The sequence below is a fragment of the Thamnophis sirtalis genome, unplaced genomic scaffold, assembly GCF_051295495.1.
Source record: "Thamnophis sirtalis isolate CommonGarterSnake01/CBP01778 unplaced genomic scaffold, rThaSir2_p1.2 scaffold_5, whole genome shotgun sequence".
Taxonomy (NCBI): Eukaryota; Metazoa; Chordata; class Lepidosauria; order Squamata; family Natricidae; genus Thamnophis; species Thamnophis sirtalis.
The window spans coordinates 109,983,199-110,003,342 of NW_028261385.1; the positions used below are offsets into that span (position 1 = coordinate 109,983,199).

General features: G+C 43.1%; 1 protein-coding gene across 1 annotated transcript in view; it reads left to right on the forward strand.

Annotated features, from left to right (window-relative positions):
• The window catches only part of GPR156 (G protein-coupled receptor 156), a 37,235-nt gene that overhangs the window by 3,407 nt on the left and 13,684 nt on the right, over positions 1-20,144 (forward strand). The window contains exons 4-6 of the mRNA XM_087716530.1: positions 224-359; positions 3,375-3,485; positions 15,577-15,702. Of these exons, the coding sequence (XP_087572656.1) occupies positions 224-359; positions 3,375-3,485; positions 15,577-15,702 (373 nt within the window). The remainder of the gene's footprint in view (positions 1-223; positions 360-3,374; positions 3,486-15,576; positions 15,703-20,144) is intronic.

Here is a 20,144-nt window from a genome sequence, read left to right on the forward strand (position 1 = left end):
GTCGTTTTTAAGATAATACTTCAGGGAATGTAATTAACTTGGAAGGAGAGAGCATTTCAGTTCTGGCTGATACTTTTTCAATTAGGAAGAAAAGCAGAGTAGTGAAATCCAGGTACAGTGTCTCGAGAAACAAACTTTTGTAGCACATATTGAAAGGAAAGTCTAATGCACTTATTTCCTCCAATAACTCTTTTTCTCATGTTCTCTCCTTTATCTTCTACAGGATTGTGAAAATGTCTAGTCCAAACTTGAATGTTGTGACTCTCCTGGGGAGTGGCTTGACTTACGGTACTGTATATCTCTTTGGGATTGAAAAACAGAATCCTTTGAGCAGACCATCCTTAGAGATGCTGATTCAAGTAGGTGAATGCACATTTTGAGAACAATCTTGAGATTTGTAATGTATTGATTGTTGAAAGAAATGTCCATCTGGGTTCAGTTCCAAGTGGGGAGAAAGACACTGGAAACATGGAAGCTGCTTGGAAGATGGTTTAATGGTGCCCAGACCACATGGTTTGAGATCCTGGGCAAAAGAAAAAGCACATGGGTGGGGGAGAGAGATAAATTTGTACCCTCTCTTGGGCCCTGTCTTGAAGCTTCCTGTTCCTGTGTTAGACAAGAATTCTGATTGGTTGTCAGACTCCCATGGGGCCATGCAGGGGTAACTTTGTAGTGTCTTGAGTCCCAAGCTTGGTTGAATCTTGCTGAGTGATGTAATCTTCTCAAGTGCCATGTGGTGATTCGGTTGTTAGGGCTAATCCTACCTTCCTTGGATCTTGGGTGAGCGCATTTGCTTATGAATAGACCTAGCTATCTCTTTATATCTTAAGTGCTGATATCTGTTGTGGGCTATTGAGGAGGGTGAGGGCTATTAAGAGTGAGTCTGCTTCCTGACTAAAAAAACATGTTTCTCCCATTTCTCATCCAGGGAAATATAACATTCTGCCTTTTAAATATTTCTTAGAATATTTCATTCTTCTAGGAGAGGGGTGGGTTCCTACACGATCTTAGTGACATAGTTACACAGCAGATTACTGATATACAGAGGAATATGTGGAAATGAATAAAATTTTATTTTTCAATAGCTTCCTTTCAGAAGCAACCTTTCCAAAGCTCTTCAAACATTTTTTAAAGTTTCTAGCGTTTAGAATTCCATGTTCCTGTCAATAAGCACATAATGTAAAAAGGGGAAAAAATTTTAAATGAAAGGAGAAAAAAGAAAAATGCCTTTCCAAAAACTAAATAGATTTGGGTGTACTTGAGTTAAGGTGAGAGACATTTGTAAAATACGCCTGATAGTAATCTGAGTAGTTTCTTACGTTTCTATCTGACAGCACATAATCACACCAGCTGGGTAAAGAGACACATCATTTGTGGGTATATAGAGAACCCTCCCTCCACCCCCATTTTCGTCAGGGTCACCTATTGTTTTCTCTGTATTTGTTCCTGAAGGGTACTAGTGAGGTTTTGTTACGCCAATAGACCCTTCCCAGTTTAGCTCCTTTTCTGTATCTTCTGCTGCCATCTGGTGCTATGTGCAATGTTGCAGCTCAAGTATGGTAATCTAAATGTGGAAATTTTGTTATCCAGATCATAGTTGTCTCAAAGGTGCTTCTTCAAAAGGCAAATGGACTGGTTTTTTTTCCCCAGAGGAGGAAGAAGAGGTTTTACTTCTCATCCAAGAAGCTTAATAAGTTCTGGCTAGATGGTGGGGATGATGGAAGGATTAGTTCTGACAAGTTGGGTGGGGGTCGAAGGATCATATTTCTTTGCAGTCATCTGGTCATTACCATTCTCCCTGAGAGCTCTTGAGGCCACTAGGGGGTTGATCTGTGCCCTCAGGGTCATCTGTATCACAGTGCAAATGGGATGGAATGTTCTTGGAACTGCTGAAAGGATAGCTCTGTAGACAGGAGATGTGTCTTATCCTTCCCCCTCTGTTGAGCAAACCTATTGAGACAAGGTTGCTCAGTGTTAACATAAATTACCTCTTTTACTCCTCTTTCAAATCAATGACCCTCTCTATCCACAATGTGGGTAAATATATGGCAATATATGACCATAACTATTCTCATTTTTTTTTTGGTGTAGACATTTGTGAGAGAAGGGCAGAAAGCCTTCCGCGCCATTCATTGAAGAAATGGGTAACAAAGTCTGCAGATTTTATATAGCTTTAGGCTTTAAACAAAAAAGAATGTAAGATTCTCCCACTTATGGGTTTGGGATGACATGAAGTAACTGCGACACAGCAATAAAATAGTGTTGCTATGGTATGTTTATGCCATAGTCAGGAGCAGGTGGCGCACAAATTAAATCTTCATATACATATACACCCACAGTTCATCATTAATGATCTTTTTGGAGACGGGGGTAGGACAAGAATCAAACATACCACATATTTAATCTGTATATCTCAGTTCTCCAAATTTGCAATACTGCATCTGCATACTTCAAATTTGCATAAGTAAGGAGCAAAGTTCAGAGCAAGGTTTGATTGACTTCCACTCTGCCTGGGCAAACCCCATCTAATTTTAAAAATTTGTAACCCTTTGCTGAAATTGCTGGTGTTTCTCAGGAGGGAGTTCAGATCCATAGCTGGAGAACTCCTGTGCTAGCAAGTAATCAAAAGAAACAGGTTTATATTAGCATTACCATTTCCTATGCCTGGTCATCTGTTAAATCATTGGCTAGGTTCAGATAATTTACTAGGCCACAACCAAACAAATTACGGTAAGTTTTGGTGTTACATAAATATAGCCACTATAGGCTGCAATGATAATTTATAACTGATGTGAATCCAGTCATTCTGGTTTTGTTCTGTAAATAACGAGGGTCTAGTACTTTGGGTGAATGTAGTTCAGTAGGTTCTTCATCCCAAATAAACTTTAGGAATAAACATCCAGACAGTCAGTTAATACAGAGATATATGTGCCAACTATGAATTATGATGCAGCTCCTCACTTCATACTCAGGTTCTGATATTGCAGCCCTTCACCTCATACTTACGTTCTGATGCAAATAGGTCACTCACAGGCATCATGGTTCTTGTTTGATCCCTTGTCCCATCCCTCCCTCGTAGATACTTAGGTGTACATGTTTTTAAGACAAGTTTTTAAACGTGACTTCCTCTATAACAGATTACAGTAACTATTGTCTATGCAGTTGTGGTTACAGCTTGAGTTTTAGGAACAACTTGGAGCTTCAATTATGAATTTTCTGGGTCAGTTATCTTCTGTTTGTATACTATACTTGCTCTTTTGAAAATGTGCTATGTCTTCTAGAATGGGTTGCATATCACTCATCCAGGGATATTCCAAATCTCCCCTACCATGTAATTTTACATTTAGACTGATGGATCTTTCCCATTCCAACAGGTGAGAATTTGTATATTATACATAAGTGGTTCCTTTGCTTTGGGCCCTGTCCTGGGAAAGAGTTGGCGTTTATACAGAGTATTCACTCAAAAGGTTCCAGACAAAAGAGTGGTAAGTCTTGCACACAGAAAGAGGAGCAAAGCTGGAATTTTTGGTGATACAGTAGTTCTTGTTGTTGCCATGCTGAAGTTTGTGTGCAGGCTGCTTTTATTAAAATTGCTCTTGCTTGAGCATACTTCTGAGCACAAAGTTGATCAGTATCTACTGTAACCCAACTGTTTTCCAGTAGGCTCGAGGGAGGGGCAACTCCTGGCATATTCTCACAGCCTGATTGGTCCAAAGATTGAAGGAAATCTCTTTTAACTTCCTCCTTTCCCTGTTGGCTCCCAGTTCCTCTCAGTCTTTTGGTCCAAGCACTGTGTTTTTTGGTTCCCAGAGAATGAGTAAAATCTTTTAAAACAATTGTATTTGATTTGATCCATTGGCTATTTTAAATTCCAACCTTTCTGAGCTGCTATCGTGTTTTCCCAAAATACAACATGTCCTGAAACTAAAGCCTTGCCACATTTTTCGGGTGGGCAAAAATATAAGGCCCTCCCCGAAAATAAGCCTCCTGGCGAGGCAGAGCACCGCTCACCGACCTAGCGGTATCCCGAAGGGACCAAGCCACGGGGGTTGGGGGTGGTGATGGTGGAAGAAAGGCACTCACGTTGCTTGGTACCTTTGGGATACTGCTAGGTTGGGGAGTGGTGTTCTGCCTGGCTGGAGGGGGGAGTTGCTGGGCGGCTGCTCCCTTGCGAGGGGGCTCCCGAAGAGCCGGGCACAGCCTCAGGGCGAAACAGCCACAAGGTGACCATGCTCACGAGCAGCCACCCGGCAAACCCCCTCTCCAGTCGGGGAGAGCACCATTCACTGACCTAGGGAGCGGCCGCTCTAGGAGTATTTTCTATGGTTATGGGCAGGCTGCCGGAAGAAAACACTCCTTGAGCTGCCACTGCTGGAAGATTCGGAAGCTGAGTTCCAGAGTTTGGAAGCCAGACAAGAAGTTTTGCTCGGAGCTCGGCGGCAGCTGCAAGGACAGCTGGCCCAGGGCATGGTGAGTTTGGGAGGCATGAGAGTTGGGGGCAGAGCAGGCGCTTGGGCAATCCTCCTCTCCAGCCGGGCAGAGCGGCACATGGGGGTATCCCAAATGTGCCAATCCGCGGGAGCTGGGGGGCGGGCAGAGCGCCACATGGCTTGGCGCCTTAGGGATACTCCCTAGGTCAGTGAATGGTGCTCTGCCCGGCTGGAGAGGAGGTTTGCCGGGTGGCTGCTCATGAGCATGGTCGCCTCATGGCTGCTTCGCCCCTGAGGCTGTGCCCGGCTCTTCGAGAGAGCAGCCGGCTCTTCGAGGAAGCAGCCGCCTGGCAACCCCAAAATAATAAGCCCTCCTCCTCTAATAAGCCCAAGGCCATATTTCGTGGGTCAAAAAAAAAAAGACCCTGTTGTATTTTCGGGGAAACACAGTACTTGCAGGGACAGGGTCCTCCATCTTGCAGCAAGCGGAGGGAAAGGCTAATTGGCTTCACGCCTTTCCTCCCCCCCCCCCTGAGTAGTTTGGAGTTCCAACTGATCCCTGGTACAGAAGGGGTGTCAGACTCCACTTCTGCAGCTCTGCGAGAAGTGCTGCCAGCGGGAGACACTGTTTGGGCAGCGGGGTGGCTTAATTAGCCTCAGGAAGCTGTGCCTGGGTGAAACAAGCCGTGGCAAGCATTTTCGAGCCGCAGCAGAAGGAAAAAAGCCGTTTAAAACACACGAACACCTCCAGCGGCTGTTTTGAAAGTGTGCGAGTGGAGGCGGCCATTTTGGAAGTGCGCATATGATGGTGGTCATTTTCTAGCTCCAATTTCACTTAAATTGCATCGTGGCCAGAGTCGGACTGGCAAGCTCCAACCCAGGCAACCTGATATTGACTCCCGTGAGGCCCTTGCACAGGCTGGTGACTCAGGGCACTGAACCTTCTAAGGCACATGAGTGGCACCGATGGTGGAGAGCAGGTAGACCACTCCACAGGCCCAGGGAAGGGCTCAACTTGTAGCCGAGGAGGGGGAGATGGTTGGGTCTAGAACAAGGGCTGCAATAGCTAAACCTTCAGCTGCCCAACGCCCCTTCAGGGCAACCCAGAAAGATGAGAGCCGGCGTCAGAAGGCCCTGGAGAAGAGGATCGCTAGAGCTGAACAACAAGACCAGGCCAACAAACCCTCTTGAGTGGCAGATGCTACCCAATCTCTTCCAGAAGATTTGCCAGAAGTTCGGCGACCCGTTGGTGGGCTTATTCGTGACTCCAGCAAATGCTTAACTCCTGAAATTCTGTTGATTCCTGAACCGGGTTGCAGAAGGGACAGACGCTTTCCGGAGCAAGTGGCCTCCGGGCCTATTGTATGCCTTTCCCCCACTCCCTTTGATTACCAGGGAAGGTAGTGATAGAGAAGGCAGACATCATTCTGATAGTGACCCTCTGGCTCAGACGGCCGTGGTTTGCGGATCTTGTCCAACTATCCATCTCCCCCCCCCCCTTGGAGAATTCCTCAGGAGGAGCTCTTTCTGCGCCAGGGGGTCTTGATCGATCCGGAGCCCCAGTGGCTCCACCTGACTGCCTGGCGCTTGAGTGGAGCCTCCTAAGGAGCGCCAACTTTTCAGCCCGAGTTATAACCACCATTGAGGCTTCCAGATGTCCCTCGACCACGCGAATATATAATTCCACGTGGGCGGCGTTTGTCAAATGTTGCAATCCACTTCGGATTTGTCCTACTGAGACTTCAGTGGCACAAATTCTGGATTTCCTCCAGAAGGGTCTGGACGGGGGTCTTTCCCATAACACCTTGCGGCGCCAAGTGGCTGCTCTGGCCTCAGTGCTCCCAGGGGAGCACCATTTGTCCCTGGCCCACCATTCCCTGATTAAGAGATTTTTGAAGGGAGCCACTAATTTACGTCCCTCGGTTCATAGGTTCATAGGTTCCCAACTTGGGACCTCCCCCTAGTTCTTAGGGCCTTGATGGGGGGGGCTTTGAGCCTTTGCGCACTGTCCACCTTAGGTTCCTGTTCTGACCCCCACCTTGTCCGTTCATAAATGAAAGCCAAACAACGTTCAAAGGAATGTTTCTTATCAGTCCCGGCTCTTGCTGGCTGCGAGCCCAAAATAAACACAGATAAACATGCTGGCAGTAAGTCTCACAAACCTAGACAATGCAAACAGGCTTCCCACTTCTCCAAGTTGGTTTAAGTCTCACAAACCTAGGCAATGCAAACAGGCTTCCCACTTCTTCAAGTTGGTTTAAGTCACTTCATGAATGTGAACAAGAACGTTGACTTCTGCAACCAGGGCATGGCACCATCAGTCTCTTTTATCCACAGGAGGAGATCCTGCTGCTCGTTATCATCTCCTGTGAGTCCTCAATTGTTCCTTACGTCAGTCAGCCCTTCTCCTGTGTGCATCCCGAAACAACTCACAGGAGGTTTCTGTGTCAGCCTTTTGTCTCCTCCCCACTGATCCAAGGCTCAGCCATTACCTGGGGACCAACTAATCTCTCTGCGCCCTGCTCGGAGTCAGAACCCTGTCCAAGGTCCTCCGCCTCCTCCAGGGCTGACTCATGGGGCTCCTCGCTGTCAGAGTCTGATAGCAGCTCCAAAGGCTCCTGCCGAGCCACAACAGGTTCTTAAGGTGGTGTTCCTTGTTGCCATAACTTTGGCCAGGCACATTTCCGAGCTGGGGGCCCTGTCCTCCAAGGATGATTCTGCCAATTTCACCAGGATAGGGTGGTCCTACGGCTGGACCCTATCTTCCTTCCTAAGGTCATTTTGCCCTTCCACCAGGCACAGGAGATCATCCTTCCCAGTTTCTGCCCAGCTCCATACCATGAGAGGAAGTGACTCTGCACCGACTAGACGTTTGTCGGCCTTGCGCATTTATCTACGGTGCACGTCTGCAGTCCATTGGTTTGAGGCCCTGTTCATTTCATTTCAGACTAGCTCCCTGGGGGCCAGGGCTTCCTCTGCCACCATTGGCAGGTGATTATGACAGGCCATCTCTATGGCCTATGAGTCCTCGGGCCGCCCCCCCTTCAGGAATCACGGCCCACTCCACAAGGAGCACCGCTACTACAGCAGCGTGGGCCACGTGGGCTCCATTCAAAGACATTTGTCAGGTGGCTACTTGGTCATTCCCAACTCTGTTCATCCGACACTACCGGCTGGATGCCTTTGCATCGGCAAAGGTGGCCTTTGGGCGTAGGGTGCTACAAAGATAGCAACCGCCCCTTCCCCCCGAAGCCTAGTGTTGTTCCCCCCCAGGGACTGAGCTTGGGTATGTCCCAGGAGTTGCCCCTCCCTCAAGCCTACCGGAAAAAGAACATTGGTCCTTACCTGAACGTTTCTTTTCGGTATGTGAGAGGGAGGGGCGACATCCCACCCCAGTTAGTGATAGAAGGTAGTCAATCGGGTTGAGGTGTGTGTGAGGGTTGCCCTTGCTGTGTCTGTTTTTTTGACATTACGTTATGGTCATGCGACTTCAAGGAACTGGGAGCCAACAGGGAAAGGAGGAAATTAAAAGAGATTTCCCTCAGTCTTTGGACCAATCAAGCTGTGAGAATATCCCAAGAGTCGCCCCTCCCTCTCGCCTATCGAAAAGAAACATTCAGGTAAGGACCAATGTTCTTTCTGGGGAAAAATGCACACAATTTTATTAGTAAATTTGACTATAATTATACATGGTTTATATTTAGACACATAGAAACCAGATACAATTAGACTGTGGTTTTATTATTCATTTTTTGCCACATCCTTCCTCCCAATCACTGGTTCAAGCAAGCCATTACTTTGCTCACCCACATAAATAGGAAGGCTCTATCGTGTTCTTCAAAACTGGAGTAGTTGCAAACAGGAAAAAGTGCCTAGTTGAAAGAAGCAAGAATAGTGCTTTGCTCAGAAGAATGGTTCTTGTCATAATAAGAGTTCATATTATCTTGACAAATGAACAGATACATGGACTCGCAATATACTGAATAAGAATAGAGTTGTTAGCAATTTATTTTAATTTTCTGTGGAAAGGAGGGGAGACAGTTTTGTTAGTCCAGGAGTTGGGGAATTTGGGAGAGCAAGATGCCCTGTGAAACTGACCTATAGAATATTTCTACTGTCATCCTGAGGGAAAAGGGTGTTGGTCCTTACCTGATACGCCTATTTTCATAGTGGGGGAGTAGCATCCAGACTGGGTTGACTTCATCTGCTCATTGATTGGACTGCCTGACAAGACTGTTAAGCCACGTCCCTGTTGCTAGGCAGACCCAGTTTCTGACGAAGGACTTCTATCAGACTCGATGTGTCATCTTCTCCAGACAAGTGTTCAGATCTCTAATATCATTTTTATTTTTCAAAAACAACTAGTAGCAGTAATTTAACAATAATAAACTGCCAAACCCAGGGAGGGGCTGGATGTTACTCCCCCATTATGAGAATAGGCATATCAGGCAAGGACCAACGACCTTTCTCCATAGTGGTGGTAGTAGCATCCAGACTGGAACGTACCAAAGCTAAGGTGTCCCTATACATGGTATATACAAGACCTATACATGGTCTGCTGAATCAGGCGTGTCTATGAACAGACTGTAGCACCCTGTGTCCAAAGGTGGCGTCTGCATAAGCAAAAGAATCTAATTTATAATTCTTCATGAATGGTGAAGGAGATGCCCACGTAGCCACCCTACAAATCTCTGTCAAAGAAGCTTGCGTAGCCCAGGTGGCCAAAGTAGCCGCACTTCTTGTAGAGTGGGCGGTAATTGTCCCTGGTACACAGCCACAATACAGGCACGCAACCATCTGCCTAGGGTGGTAGATGTCACCTTGTTCCCCAGGGATCCCGGCTGGAAAGAAACAAATAATACTTCGGACTTACTAGTTGACAATGTTCTCTTAAGATAAATTCTTAGAGCTCTCCTCACGTCCAAGGTGTGCCATTTCTTCTCTAAAGGATGAGAAGGATCCGGACAGAAATTAGGCAGGACCAATTCCTGAGATCGATGGAAACAGGAGCAATACCTTGGGTATGAAAGAGGGATCCAGCCTCAAAACCACTCTGTCATGATGAAAAATACATAAATTATCTCTGGTAGACAATTCCTGTAGCTCAGATACCTCCTACTGGAGGTGATGGCATTCAAAAAGGCCACGTTGAGTATTAGAAACCTGAGAGTTACCTTCTGTAATGGTTCAAAGGGGGCACCTGTAAAAGCGTCCAGCATCTTGTGTAAATCCCAAGAAGGGTATCTTTGTACTGTGGGTGGCTTAAGATTAGAAGCCCCCTTTAGAAACCGTCTGACCATAGGATGTTGAGTCTGTGATTGTGACCTCCCACAAAGTAACACAGAAGATATTGCTGATACTTGTCTCCTAATGGTATTAGGAGCTAGCCCTTTTTCCAGTCCCGCTTGAAGAAAGTCCAAGACCTGTGGAATTGTGGCCCGTATTGGGTCAAGGTTCTTGCCGGCACACCATGTGCAGAAGGAACACCAGGTAGAGCTGTAGATAAGCTCCGTGGACAGTCTGCAGGCAGCCTGAATAGTCTGTATGACCCTGGAGGAATATTTGTTCTCCCTCAGAATGCTACGTTCAAGCGCCAAGCGGTCACCTGGAGCCATTGATGGTCCAGATGCTCCAGCGACCCCTGGCTGAGGGAAATCATTTCCTGAGGGATCCTTCAGGGTCTGTCCACCAATAAAGTCTGGAGATCGGTGAACCAAGGCTGTTGGGGCCAATGGGGAGCAATCATCAGCACTTCCGCCCCCTCCCCTGTGATCTTCTGTATGACCTTGGGAATCAGGGGCAATGGGGGGAAGCCATAAAGGAGTCCCGGGGGCCATTTGCAACAGAGAGCATCTATCCCCTCCGCGTTTGATGAGGGAAACAGGGAGTAAAACTGGAAACTGAGCATTGAGTGAGGTGGCAAAGAAGTTGACTTCCAGGCGGCCAAAAAGGTCCACAATTGCCTGAAAGATTGATGGCTGGAGCTGCCACTCTGAATTGTCCACCTTGGTCCGGCTGAGCCAATCGGCCCTTACATTGTCCACCCCCGCTATATGCTCCACGGTGATTGATATTAAATTCCTCTTGGCCCAAAGGCCCAGTCTCTTGGCCTTCACCATGAGGGACTTTGACCTGGTCCCACCCTGCCTGCTTATATGCATCTTGGTGGCTATATTGTCAGTAAGGATAAGTACGTGCCTGCCACTGACAGAATAGCAAAACTGTTTGAGAGCCAGGCGGACCGCCTTGAGTTCCAACCAATTGATGTTGTGAGCTAGTTCTGCCTGGCTCCATTGTCCCTGTGCCATCTGCTCCTGTAGATGGGCCCCCCATCCGAACAGACTGGCATCCATTGTGACCATCACCCGGTCTGGAGTCCTGAAGTATTCCTCCTTGAAGACCACTGGGGACTTCCACCATATTAGGGAATGGGATACTTCTGCTGGCAAGGTGACCCTGGCCTGGGAGCAGCTCATGAGCCTTCGCTGAAATGGTAAAAGAAACCATTGAAGGTCTCTGGTGTGCAGACGTGCCCAAGGGACAATGCCAATGGCTGATACCAGAGTACCTAACAACTTGGACAATGTGGTCAAGGACACCCGTCTCTCCCTGATGACCTGGGAAGCCAACTCCCTAAGATTTTGCCGCCTGTCAGGCAACAGAAAAACCGTGCCTGACACTGTGTCTATCAAGGCCCCTAGATGAATCAGCCTTGTGGTAGGTTGCAAGTGGCTTTTTGCTATATTTATAGAAAAGCCATGGGCTCTTAAGGTTGACATGGTAATGTCCAGATCTCTCCTAGCATCCTCGACAGAGGTGGATTGTAATAATATATCATCTAAATAGCACTGGAGCCATATTGGTACCTGTCTCAGGTATGCTGCCAGTGCTGCTAGTACCTTTGTAAAGACCCTAGGTACAGATGATAATCCGAATGGTAAAGCCCTGTACTGAAACTGGTGCCCTAGGTAACAAAACCTAAGATACTGTCTGTGTTCAGGTGCTGTAGGTATATGCAGTTGGCCTCAGTAAGATCTATAGAAGTGAGGAAATCCCCCTGCCTTATACCCCCAAGGATAGAATGCAACGAATGCATTTTAAACCTCTGATAAAGCGGTTTAGGTGCTTGATGTCGAGAATAGCTCTTCAGCCGCCTGAGGCCTTTGGGATCACGAAAAGAATAGAATAATAACCCTGACCCTGTTGTTTTGGAGGCACAGAACGGATAGCCGTAATATGCAATAGGTGTTGAGTGGCTTATTGCATAAGCTGCCTCCTGGTTGGGTTATTTGACACTGGACAAATCTGGAAAAACCTCGGAGGGCTGGGGAGGAATTCAAGGGAGAGCCCTGATCTAATAGTGGATTGAACCCATGCATCTGAGGAAGATAAACTCCAAATGATTGGCAATGGGTGGGGAGCTGGGCCTAGACCTAGTTTATGTGGTAGGAGCAGCCTCCTCCTCCTCCTACCCCCCTCAAAAGGGGCACTTCTGCTGTCTACCTTTCTCCTGTCAATCTGGCTGATATTTCTGCCTAAGGGGGTAGCCCCCCTGAAACTGTCTGAACCCTGAGTACCCAAACTCGGCATCCTGAAAGGAAGACTCATAATCCTGACCCCAAAAGGAGGATCTGTAATCTTGAGCACGAGAGGAAGACCGCCGGGGATACGGTGCAGCCCGGAAAATGATGCAGCCTGGAAATTGCCCTTTTTAGGTGTGGTGGGAAGCACCTTCCACTTGTCCTTGTTCTCTACCAAGAAGGGATCAAGAGCAGAATCAAAAAGAGACCCCCCCAGCGAAGGGCGCTGATGCCAGATGCCATTTATGATGTAGGTCCACTTGCCACTGACGTAGCCATAGCAATCTGTGAGATGCTACAGAGGATGCAATTGCCCTAGAGGCAAACCTGGCTGGGGCCAAGGTAGCATTTGAGGAGAATTGAAGGGCTGCCACCAAGTTGTTGATGTCCTGGTGGGATCTGACATCTGCTATCGTGATTCATTGTTGGAGATCCTGCAACCAGAGCAAAGAAGATCGATTAAAGAAGGAAGTGGTCATGGCCACTCTCACTAGCCAGGCCGCTGCCTGATGACCTCTCTGTCCTCAGATTTTAGGGCATCCTCTGGTGCCCCAGGCCTATTTGCAGAGGTATGCAAGGCGGTCACCGGCGCATTGATAGTAGGTTGCAATAGCACCTGGGCAATGTCTTTGTCAACGTTGAAAAATGTCTTGTTATTCGAGGTGGGTATGGGGCCCGAAGTGGGAGATGCCCATTGTCTCTTGACCAGGTCAAGAAAGATCTTAGGAGTGGGCACCGTATCAGCCTCGATGGCTTGTTCAGCAAAGATCTCTGATGATATTGTTCAGCAAAGATCTCTGATGGTATTGTTCAGGAAAGTCTGATGATATTCCCTGCGGTTGAACCGTTGACTCTGATGCTTTTTCTACCAATTTTGCAGAGGCCTTTGCCTTGAATAACAAGGACTTGAATAAAGATGGTTGAAACAGGCCAGAAAAGGTAGGTTTGGACGAAGGCATGCCCTCATCTTCAGAGAGATTTTCCTCTTTAATTTCACCTTCCTCTGAATCTGAGTCCTGATCCTCCTGAGCAGGAGAAATGGGGTGGGAGGTCCTCTCCCTGAATGTCCACTATCTCTGGAGCTCTAGAAAGTGGCTCCCCATGGGCCTGACCCTGTGGTTGCTGAAAGGCAACAGTCATATACTGCTGGAAGGCCTTGAACATAAACCCCTGAAAATTAGGTACACCCAGCATTTGTTCAGGATGTACCCCTGCAGAAGTAGATGGAATGCCATGCTGTGCTAATTCACTGGCAGGTCGAGGTACAGGTTGGGTACGTGAGGGAGACTGCCATCCCTGGGTGGAGCCCCAAATCCCTGAAGTGTCAAAGGGAATTCTCAAATTGAAAGAGGTGCCCCCCTCTGCCACTCCCCCAGGTGAAGGAAGTCCTGGCACTTGCCGCAGAGAATGCCTCTTACTAGGAACCTTGCCAGAGGGCTTCTTGCTGATGGCCTTCTTAAAGATACGTTCAAGCACCCTGTCTTTTTGGTGCTCAAACTTGGAACTGGGCTTGGAGGCTTTTTTGCTGTGGGGCGAATTGGAGAGATGCTTGGTCTTTTTGCTTACCTTCCCCCCCCCTTTGAGTTTTCTCTGGCAATTGGGGGCCTCCCCAGTCTCCTTGGGACTATTGGCCACATCTACGAGGACCTGGTACCCCTCAGTGTCCGTGCTGCTATTTGCGGCTGCCATTTTAAAACGTGGCTTGAAACTTACAAAATGGTGATTCGCGCCAGAACAAACTGAAGGCAGCAGCACGCAATTCTCTTAATGACTCCCAATGGACCTTTTCAATGGAAGGTGCTCAGCGGTCTTTCTTTGATCTCTCAAATCGCCTAGAGGCTTTGCAGTATTTCGCTGCCTCTCTGACCAGCCTCTGACCGATGATCTCTCTTGTGGTCCTTAAAAACGCCTGGAGGCTTTGCGGTATTTCTCTGCCTCTCTGTCAGCCTTCCCAGACGAATTGGAAGAAGCGCGGGCGCTCTGCAGCATTTTTGACAGCTGCGGTTCGCCGCTCGACCTTTCTTTTAAAAAGGGAACAGCAGAGTGCTCCAGCACTAATCTCTGCTGTCAAAGGCACCTTCCAGGCAGGCTATGAAGCCTAGTCCAGAGATCTGTCCAACTGGTCAGCCTCTCCTCAGAATGATAGTTGTCTGAGGGAGCTCCGCAATACCCACAAAGGGCTAAAGGCGCAATTGACAACTCCCCCCCCCCCGCAATTGGGGCTTGTGGTGAGATCCCTGGTCTACTCACAAAGTGTTGAAATTAATTTCTGGAGCTGTAAATGACACATCCGTCCTCATTGAGGGACTGAGTCGGAAGCTGGGTCTGCCTAGCAATAGGGGCATGGCTTAACAGTCTTGTCAGACTCAGTCCAATCAATGGGCGGATGAAGTCAACCTAGTCTGGACGCTACTCCCCCAACTATGGAGAAACTGTTGATTAGCACTCTGTTGAATCATACTTAATGGTGAATTCCAATTTACTTCAGTGACAATATTTACAGTCTGCATCAAATGCCAGCTAACTCCCAAAAAGTTACTTCAATGTCTAAGCAGTATGGCCCTTTCTTAGATTTCATCTGTTTTATATCTTACAACATTATGGTCTGATTGGAATTAATTTCTATATTTATTTTTATTTATTATACCCCATTTTATTCATATATGTATGATTATCATCATTTCCAGCAAACGTCATGACTGACTAGGTCCTCATTATAGAATTTTTGCATAAAGTGGAAAAATGCAATAATAATTTGTAGTTTTGATTAGAAAAAATGAGATAATGGAAAAAGTTAGGTTTTGTGATCATAGAATAAGAGATAATTTAGTAATTGTGCTTATGTTTGCTGGAAAGGCAATTCAAAGTTTTATCTTCCTATTTCTTTTGGTTCTTCCTTTCTGCATTTCTGTGTTTTTTTTTCCTTTTCTGGTTTTTTTTAAAATTTGTTTGTGATGGTTTTTATGTTCTATGTAATATTTTTAATAAAAGATATTTAAAAAATATTTCCAGTAAAAATCAACGAGTTGTTTCTTATAATCTAATTTAGAGATAGATGTTTGATTTCTGTCTATTTTGGACATACAGTATCTTGTTTTGATCTAGTTTATATAATTGTGAGCCTGTCTAAGCAAATTTCCAATCTTTCATTTCCTTTGCTGTTTTTTTACAAAGGCTTGCTTGATTTAACAAGTTTTATTGCTATACTTTAGATTTTCCCTTAGAAGAGAGTAGTTATGCTTGCATCAGTTTTTGCTATTGTTATTAATTCTATATTTTGTATGTGTTACTTATATTTTATCCCACTATACTAAATCACTCTATATTTCTAACTTCTATAATTCTGTGGAGAAAGAAAGTGCCATCATCAGATTATTGACCTTGAGGGATTGGATTTGGAAGGAGGGCTTCAGAGGTGAACAATCCACATTGGTCCTTTAGCAGACTGAATTACTAAAGAAACAATCAGACCGATAATTGTCAAATCTAAAGAAAAATACTGCATTTTTTGTAAAGAAATTTTGAATACCTCATGAAATGGGCATATTGAATTATTTGCATTTCAGATTATCAAAGATTTTCAGCTGCTGGTGATGTTATCACTGTTAGTTCTGGCTGATATTATCCTGCTCTTAATATGGATCTCCTTGGACCCAGTCCAGTGTCTCCAAAATCTTAATGTAGATGTGAAGGTAAGATAGAGAAAGATTCAAATTAAAGGATTGAATATCAAATAATGAATATTAACCTTTTTGTTTTGAATCGATAGAAAATGTACGTACACATTGTCTATTATTACAAAAAAATGTGATATTTTTGCTCTTCATGTGTATGTGAAGCATCTCTGAACATAATTAATGCAAGATATTCATGGATAATTTTCTAATTAAAAATTGACAAGACAAACCAGCAATTATACACATACACAGAGTTAGGAATATACTACATTTTATTTATTTTATGTATTAGCTAACTTCAGGCTTGTATTCTGCTTAAAATATTTAGTAACCTCTGATATTCAATTTCTAAAATCATCACTTTTGTTTTAATTTGCAATACTAGAGTAGCCAAAATAAGACTGTTTCCCAGAAGTTGTTAATTTTTACAATAAATTCCAAAACTTTAGAGTAAAAATATCCCAAATATATTTGGACCCTTAATCCATTTCTAACTTTCCTAGACCAAAAACATAATGTAGGTTTTTGTTGTTTATTTGAAATTCTTTTAAGTTCGCAAGCTTAGTTTTAGCTAATTTTTTTGGTTCGGGGTTGAAGATAAATTCATCTAATGACGACTTTTAAAACTTACCATTCGAAAGCTTTAATATAATCAATAGGCAATTTCCAAAAGTGATGACAAAACTATAAGTTCATTAGAATTCTCTTTTAAGTAGTATTAAAGGCACTGAGATTTTAAAAAGGCACGTAGTTAATTACTAATCTCAGGGGGGAAAAACATTTTTTTGCAAGAAATTTTTATTTTTATTAAACAACACAAAAAAAATCATCATCATCTTACATTACATCTTGTAGAAAGTGTGTCAATTGGTTACAATTAGCTTTCATGCATCTCTTCTACAGTCATTACTTATATTCATATCAGATGTCAAAGATTCTTAATGAATCTTACATACATAGTATAGTATAGTTCTCATTTGACTGAAGTTGTTTTAGTGTCCTTTTGCCTAAAATAATCCATAGTTAAAAACACAACCACCTGATGGCATTTCATTAATTATTACAAAATCATCCAATAGTCTTAAGCCTTTATAACATACTCTAAATAAAGATTAGTTAACAAAGTTTCTAAGCCTTTTTTTCCCCAAGTCACTGTTTACAATTTATGTCCAGGTTCCTTTTGTTATGGAAGTACATACATAAATACATGCACGCATGCATGCATACATACATACATTAATTTATTTATATATAATAATGATAAGGGATACAGTTAAATATATATATCCATTTTTTTCTCATCACACCAATACATACTTATTGCCATTATGGATTGTTTATTTAACATAGCAGTCTAAAAGTTACTAAATTACTACTTACTAATTATAAAACTTAGTTAATTTTTTGTTATCAACTTTCATATATCCAATAACATTACACCTTTATAACATATTCAAAATAAGGATTAATTAACATAATTCCTAAGCCTTTTTTCCCAAGTTTTTTTCAATTTATATTCAAATTCCTTATGTTAAACCAGTACATATATATATATATATATATAACATTAACTATATCTCTTATCATTTCATTATTATTGTTGTCATTGATATTTGTTAACAAAATCATTTACGAAAATCCTTTACTGTTTATATCCACTTTCTTCTCCCTTTTCCATACTCCCACTTTCGCTTTCAACCACTTTCACTCCACAAATCAAATCATTAGTTTTCTTATCTTTGTATTCATTTTTCTCTTCAATTTTTGGGGGTCCATCTCCATCATTTTGTTCTTGTACAAACTCCATCTTCTTCTCAATTCTCCCAGTTACCTCCAATAAATTTTGAATTCCATCCCAAATCTTTTGCAAAATTAAAGTTTCTTCTTCTGAAAATTATATATATTATTATATATATAATAATATTATATTATATTATGAAATAATATTATTTCATTTATAATCTGAAAATTATATATATGTGTGTGTGTGTGTGTGTATATGTGTGTGTGTATGTATGTATGTATGTATGTGTGTATATATATATATCTTAAACAGAAGTTCATTTGTAATCTTCACAAGAAAGAGGTTCCGTTTCCCCCCCCCCAGTGCCGATAAGGCTCTCAAAGGACACCCGTGTAAACACTTTGTGCCCTTGGCTCTTAGCACTTTTAATTAAGGAACTTTGAAGTACAGAGACAGTGAAATCAAAGGAGAAACAGGAACGGCTTAAGGAAAACAAAGTTCTTAAATGGAGTTTAATAGCAGGATTTAATTTAGCATAAAAAAGAAGGTTTTTTTTGGGCAGTCTTTTTCAAAACAGAAAGGATTCCTCATCAGATGGACACACTTTCTCTTTCCGTTTCCTTCTGTTCTGGAGCCGTCCCAACTTCATCAACCTAGGCTCCCTTTTGTCGCCAGCTTGAAAACCTTCTCTTGGATCAATCAGGGACTTTGCAGGGTCCCTGAGATCAGCAAGACGTAATCTTCCTGTTCACCATCTCTTCGGGATGGTTTAGGTCCGATTGGACCACCCAGCAGCAAAAGTATCGGCGGAGGTCTCGGAGCATTGAGACCACACGTCTGTACTGTTGTGATGTTGGTTCCTCCCAGGAAAAAAAAACATTTGAAATAGGACAGGTAGGGTTACAGATTATAGGAGGTGAGAGATATGAATCTTTTGGATCACGTATCCCTATTTTGAAAATACCCTTCCCCAGAACAATTACAAAACCAGTTAACCATCAAATTCCACATGTGCCAGGAAGCAAACATATAAGTTTGTCCCATTAAATGTTCAAGGAGGAAGGTCCAATTAGGCTTACTGTTAATTATGTTTCCTGCATTCTTAAGTTTGGGATTGTGAAGAAATTCAATTGATAGGAATGAATGTTGGTATATGTATAGTAAACTGAATGCCTCTGCACATATCTAGAATAACTTAATTATTATGAAATATGAAATATCTCTCAGCTGTAAGCCAAGATTTGCAGAACAGAAGGATTCATCGGATCCATGAGAAAAATAATTTGAATGTTAAATTGGAATTTTAGAATCTGTGAAGCAGTTGTATAAGAAAATGTCCAGGAAACTTTCTGGATCTTAATATTTACATCGATTTTTCTGTCATTACTGAGTTCATGGAGAATATCTATGAGATTACTAAGAGTTAAACCTGACCTGGTAGTATGTAATCACTATTGCATAATTCCAGGGAATCCCTTCCAACTGCAAGAATAATTTGTGCTGTGCTCTACTTGAACCAAGCTCAAAAAAACTCAGTAGCAGCCATATGAACTTGCTTGATGAGGGAATCATTGAACTAGTTGCATTCTTGAATATAGTGAGGACGAACCAAAGGAATGCACTTAGATCTCTGTTTCTGTGCTAAGAATTGATAAATCACAAAATCTTTTTGTGAGATTTTCCAGTAGCAGACAGAAAGCATCCCAAAAAACGTTTTTCCCCATTTCCAGTTCTGAGCTTTGTAATATCCAATGAATGATTTTAACAACATTAGATAACTATTAAAGATAATTGGCCTAGAAAAAACACAATACTTCCTCCCTAGAATGCTTTATTTTGAAATGAAAGTGCAGCACTTAGTTTTGTTTTTCCCTGTGCATTTAATAATAAATTACAGAAATCACTAGCACATAGTAAGAGAAGTAAATGATAAGGCGTATGAATGAAAAATAGTGTTTGTGGATCTAAAAGAAAGGGAGAGAATATAATAGAGCTGAATGTAGGTAGTTGGGTCTTGTGGAAGGAGGTTGAATACATGTAGGAAACAGTAGGTTTAGCTTTAATTATGAACAAAAGGGCTAAACATATACTTGAAATAATAAATTGGTGTCACCTAAATTCTTGTGAGTAAATGAGAAAAAGGACTTTTGGGTTTGAATGTATGATTTAAACAAAAATCTGTCCATTCATCTATGTAGAAAAGGAATGAAGTAGAAAGTATTATTGGCTGGCTTCAACACCCTGCCCCCCTTAAAATGGTGTTGGACTAGCAGCTTCTTTAGCTAGCTCTGGAGATATTTTCATTTTATTCAGCTTCTGTTATTGTTTTCTTATTCTTGAAATCCTATTTTATCTTATTTGAATTTCTCTTAAGATTTTATCTATTTTATAAATTTAAGCTCGACCTGCAGCTTATATAAGCATCTGACACTATGGATAAGAAAACAACAACACAGAACCAGCTCTGGACCTTTGAAACCAGTCAAAGTAACAAAACAACTGTAGATTAATGAACTCTTCATTTCAAAAGTTTTCTACTGAGGATAATCTTCAGTAAGCAGTTACAAAGTACTCTCCCAGCAATCAGATTAAATGTCTAATTTTCTTCTCCGTAATGAAAATTATGGATCCTTTGCATACTGGCTATTCTGAAGAATATATTACCTTTTAAACTATTTGATTATTTCTATAAAAAGTGGGAATCTGAAGAAAA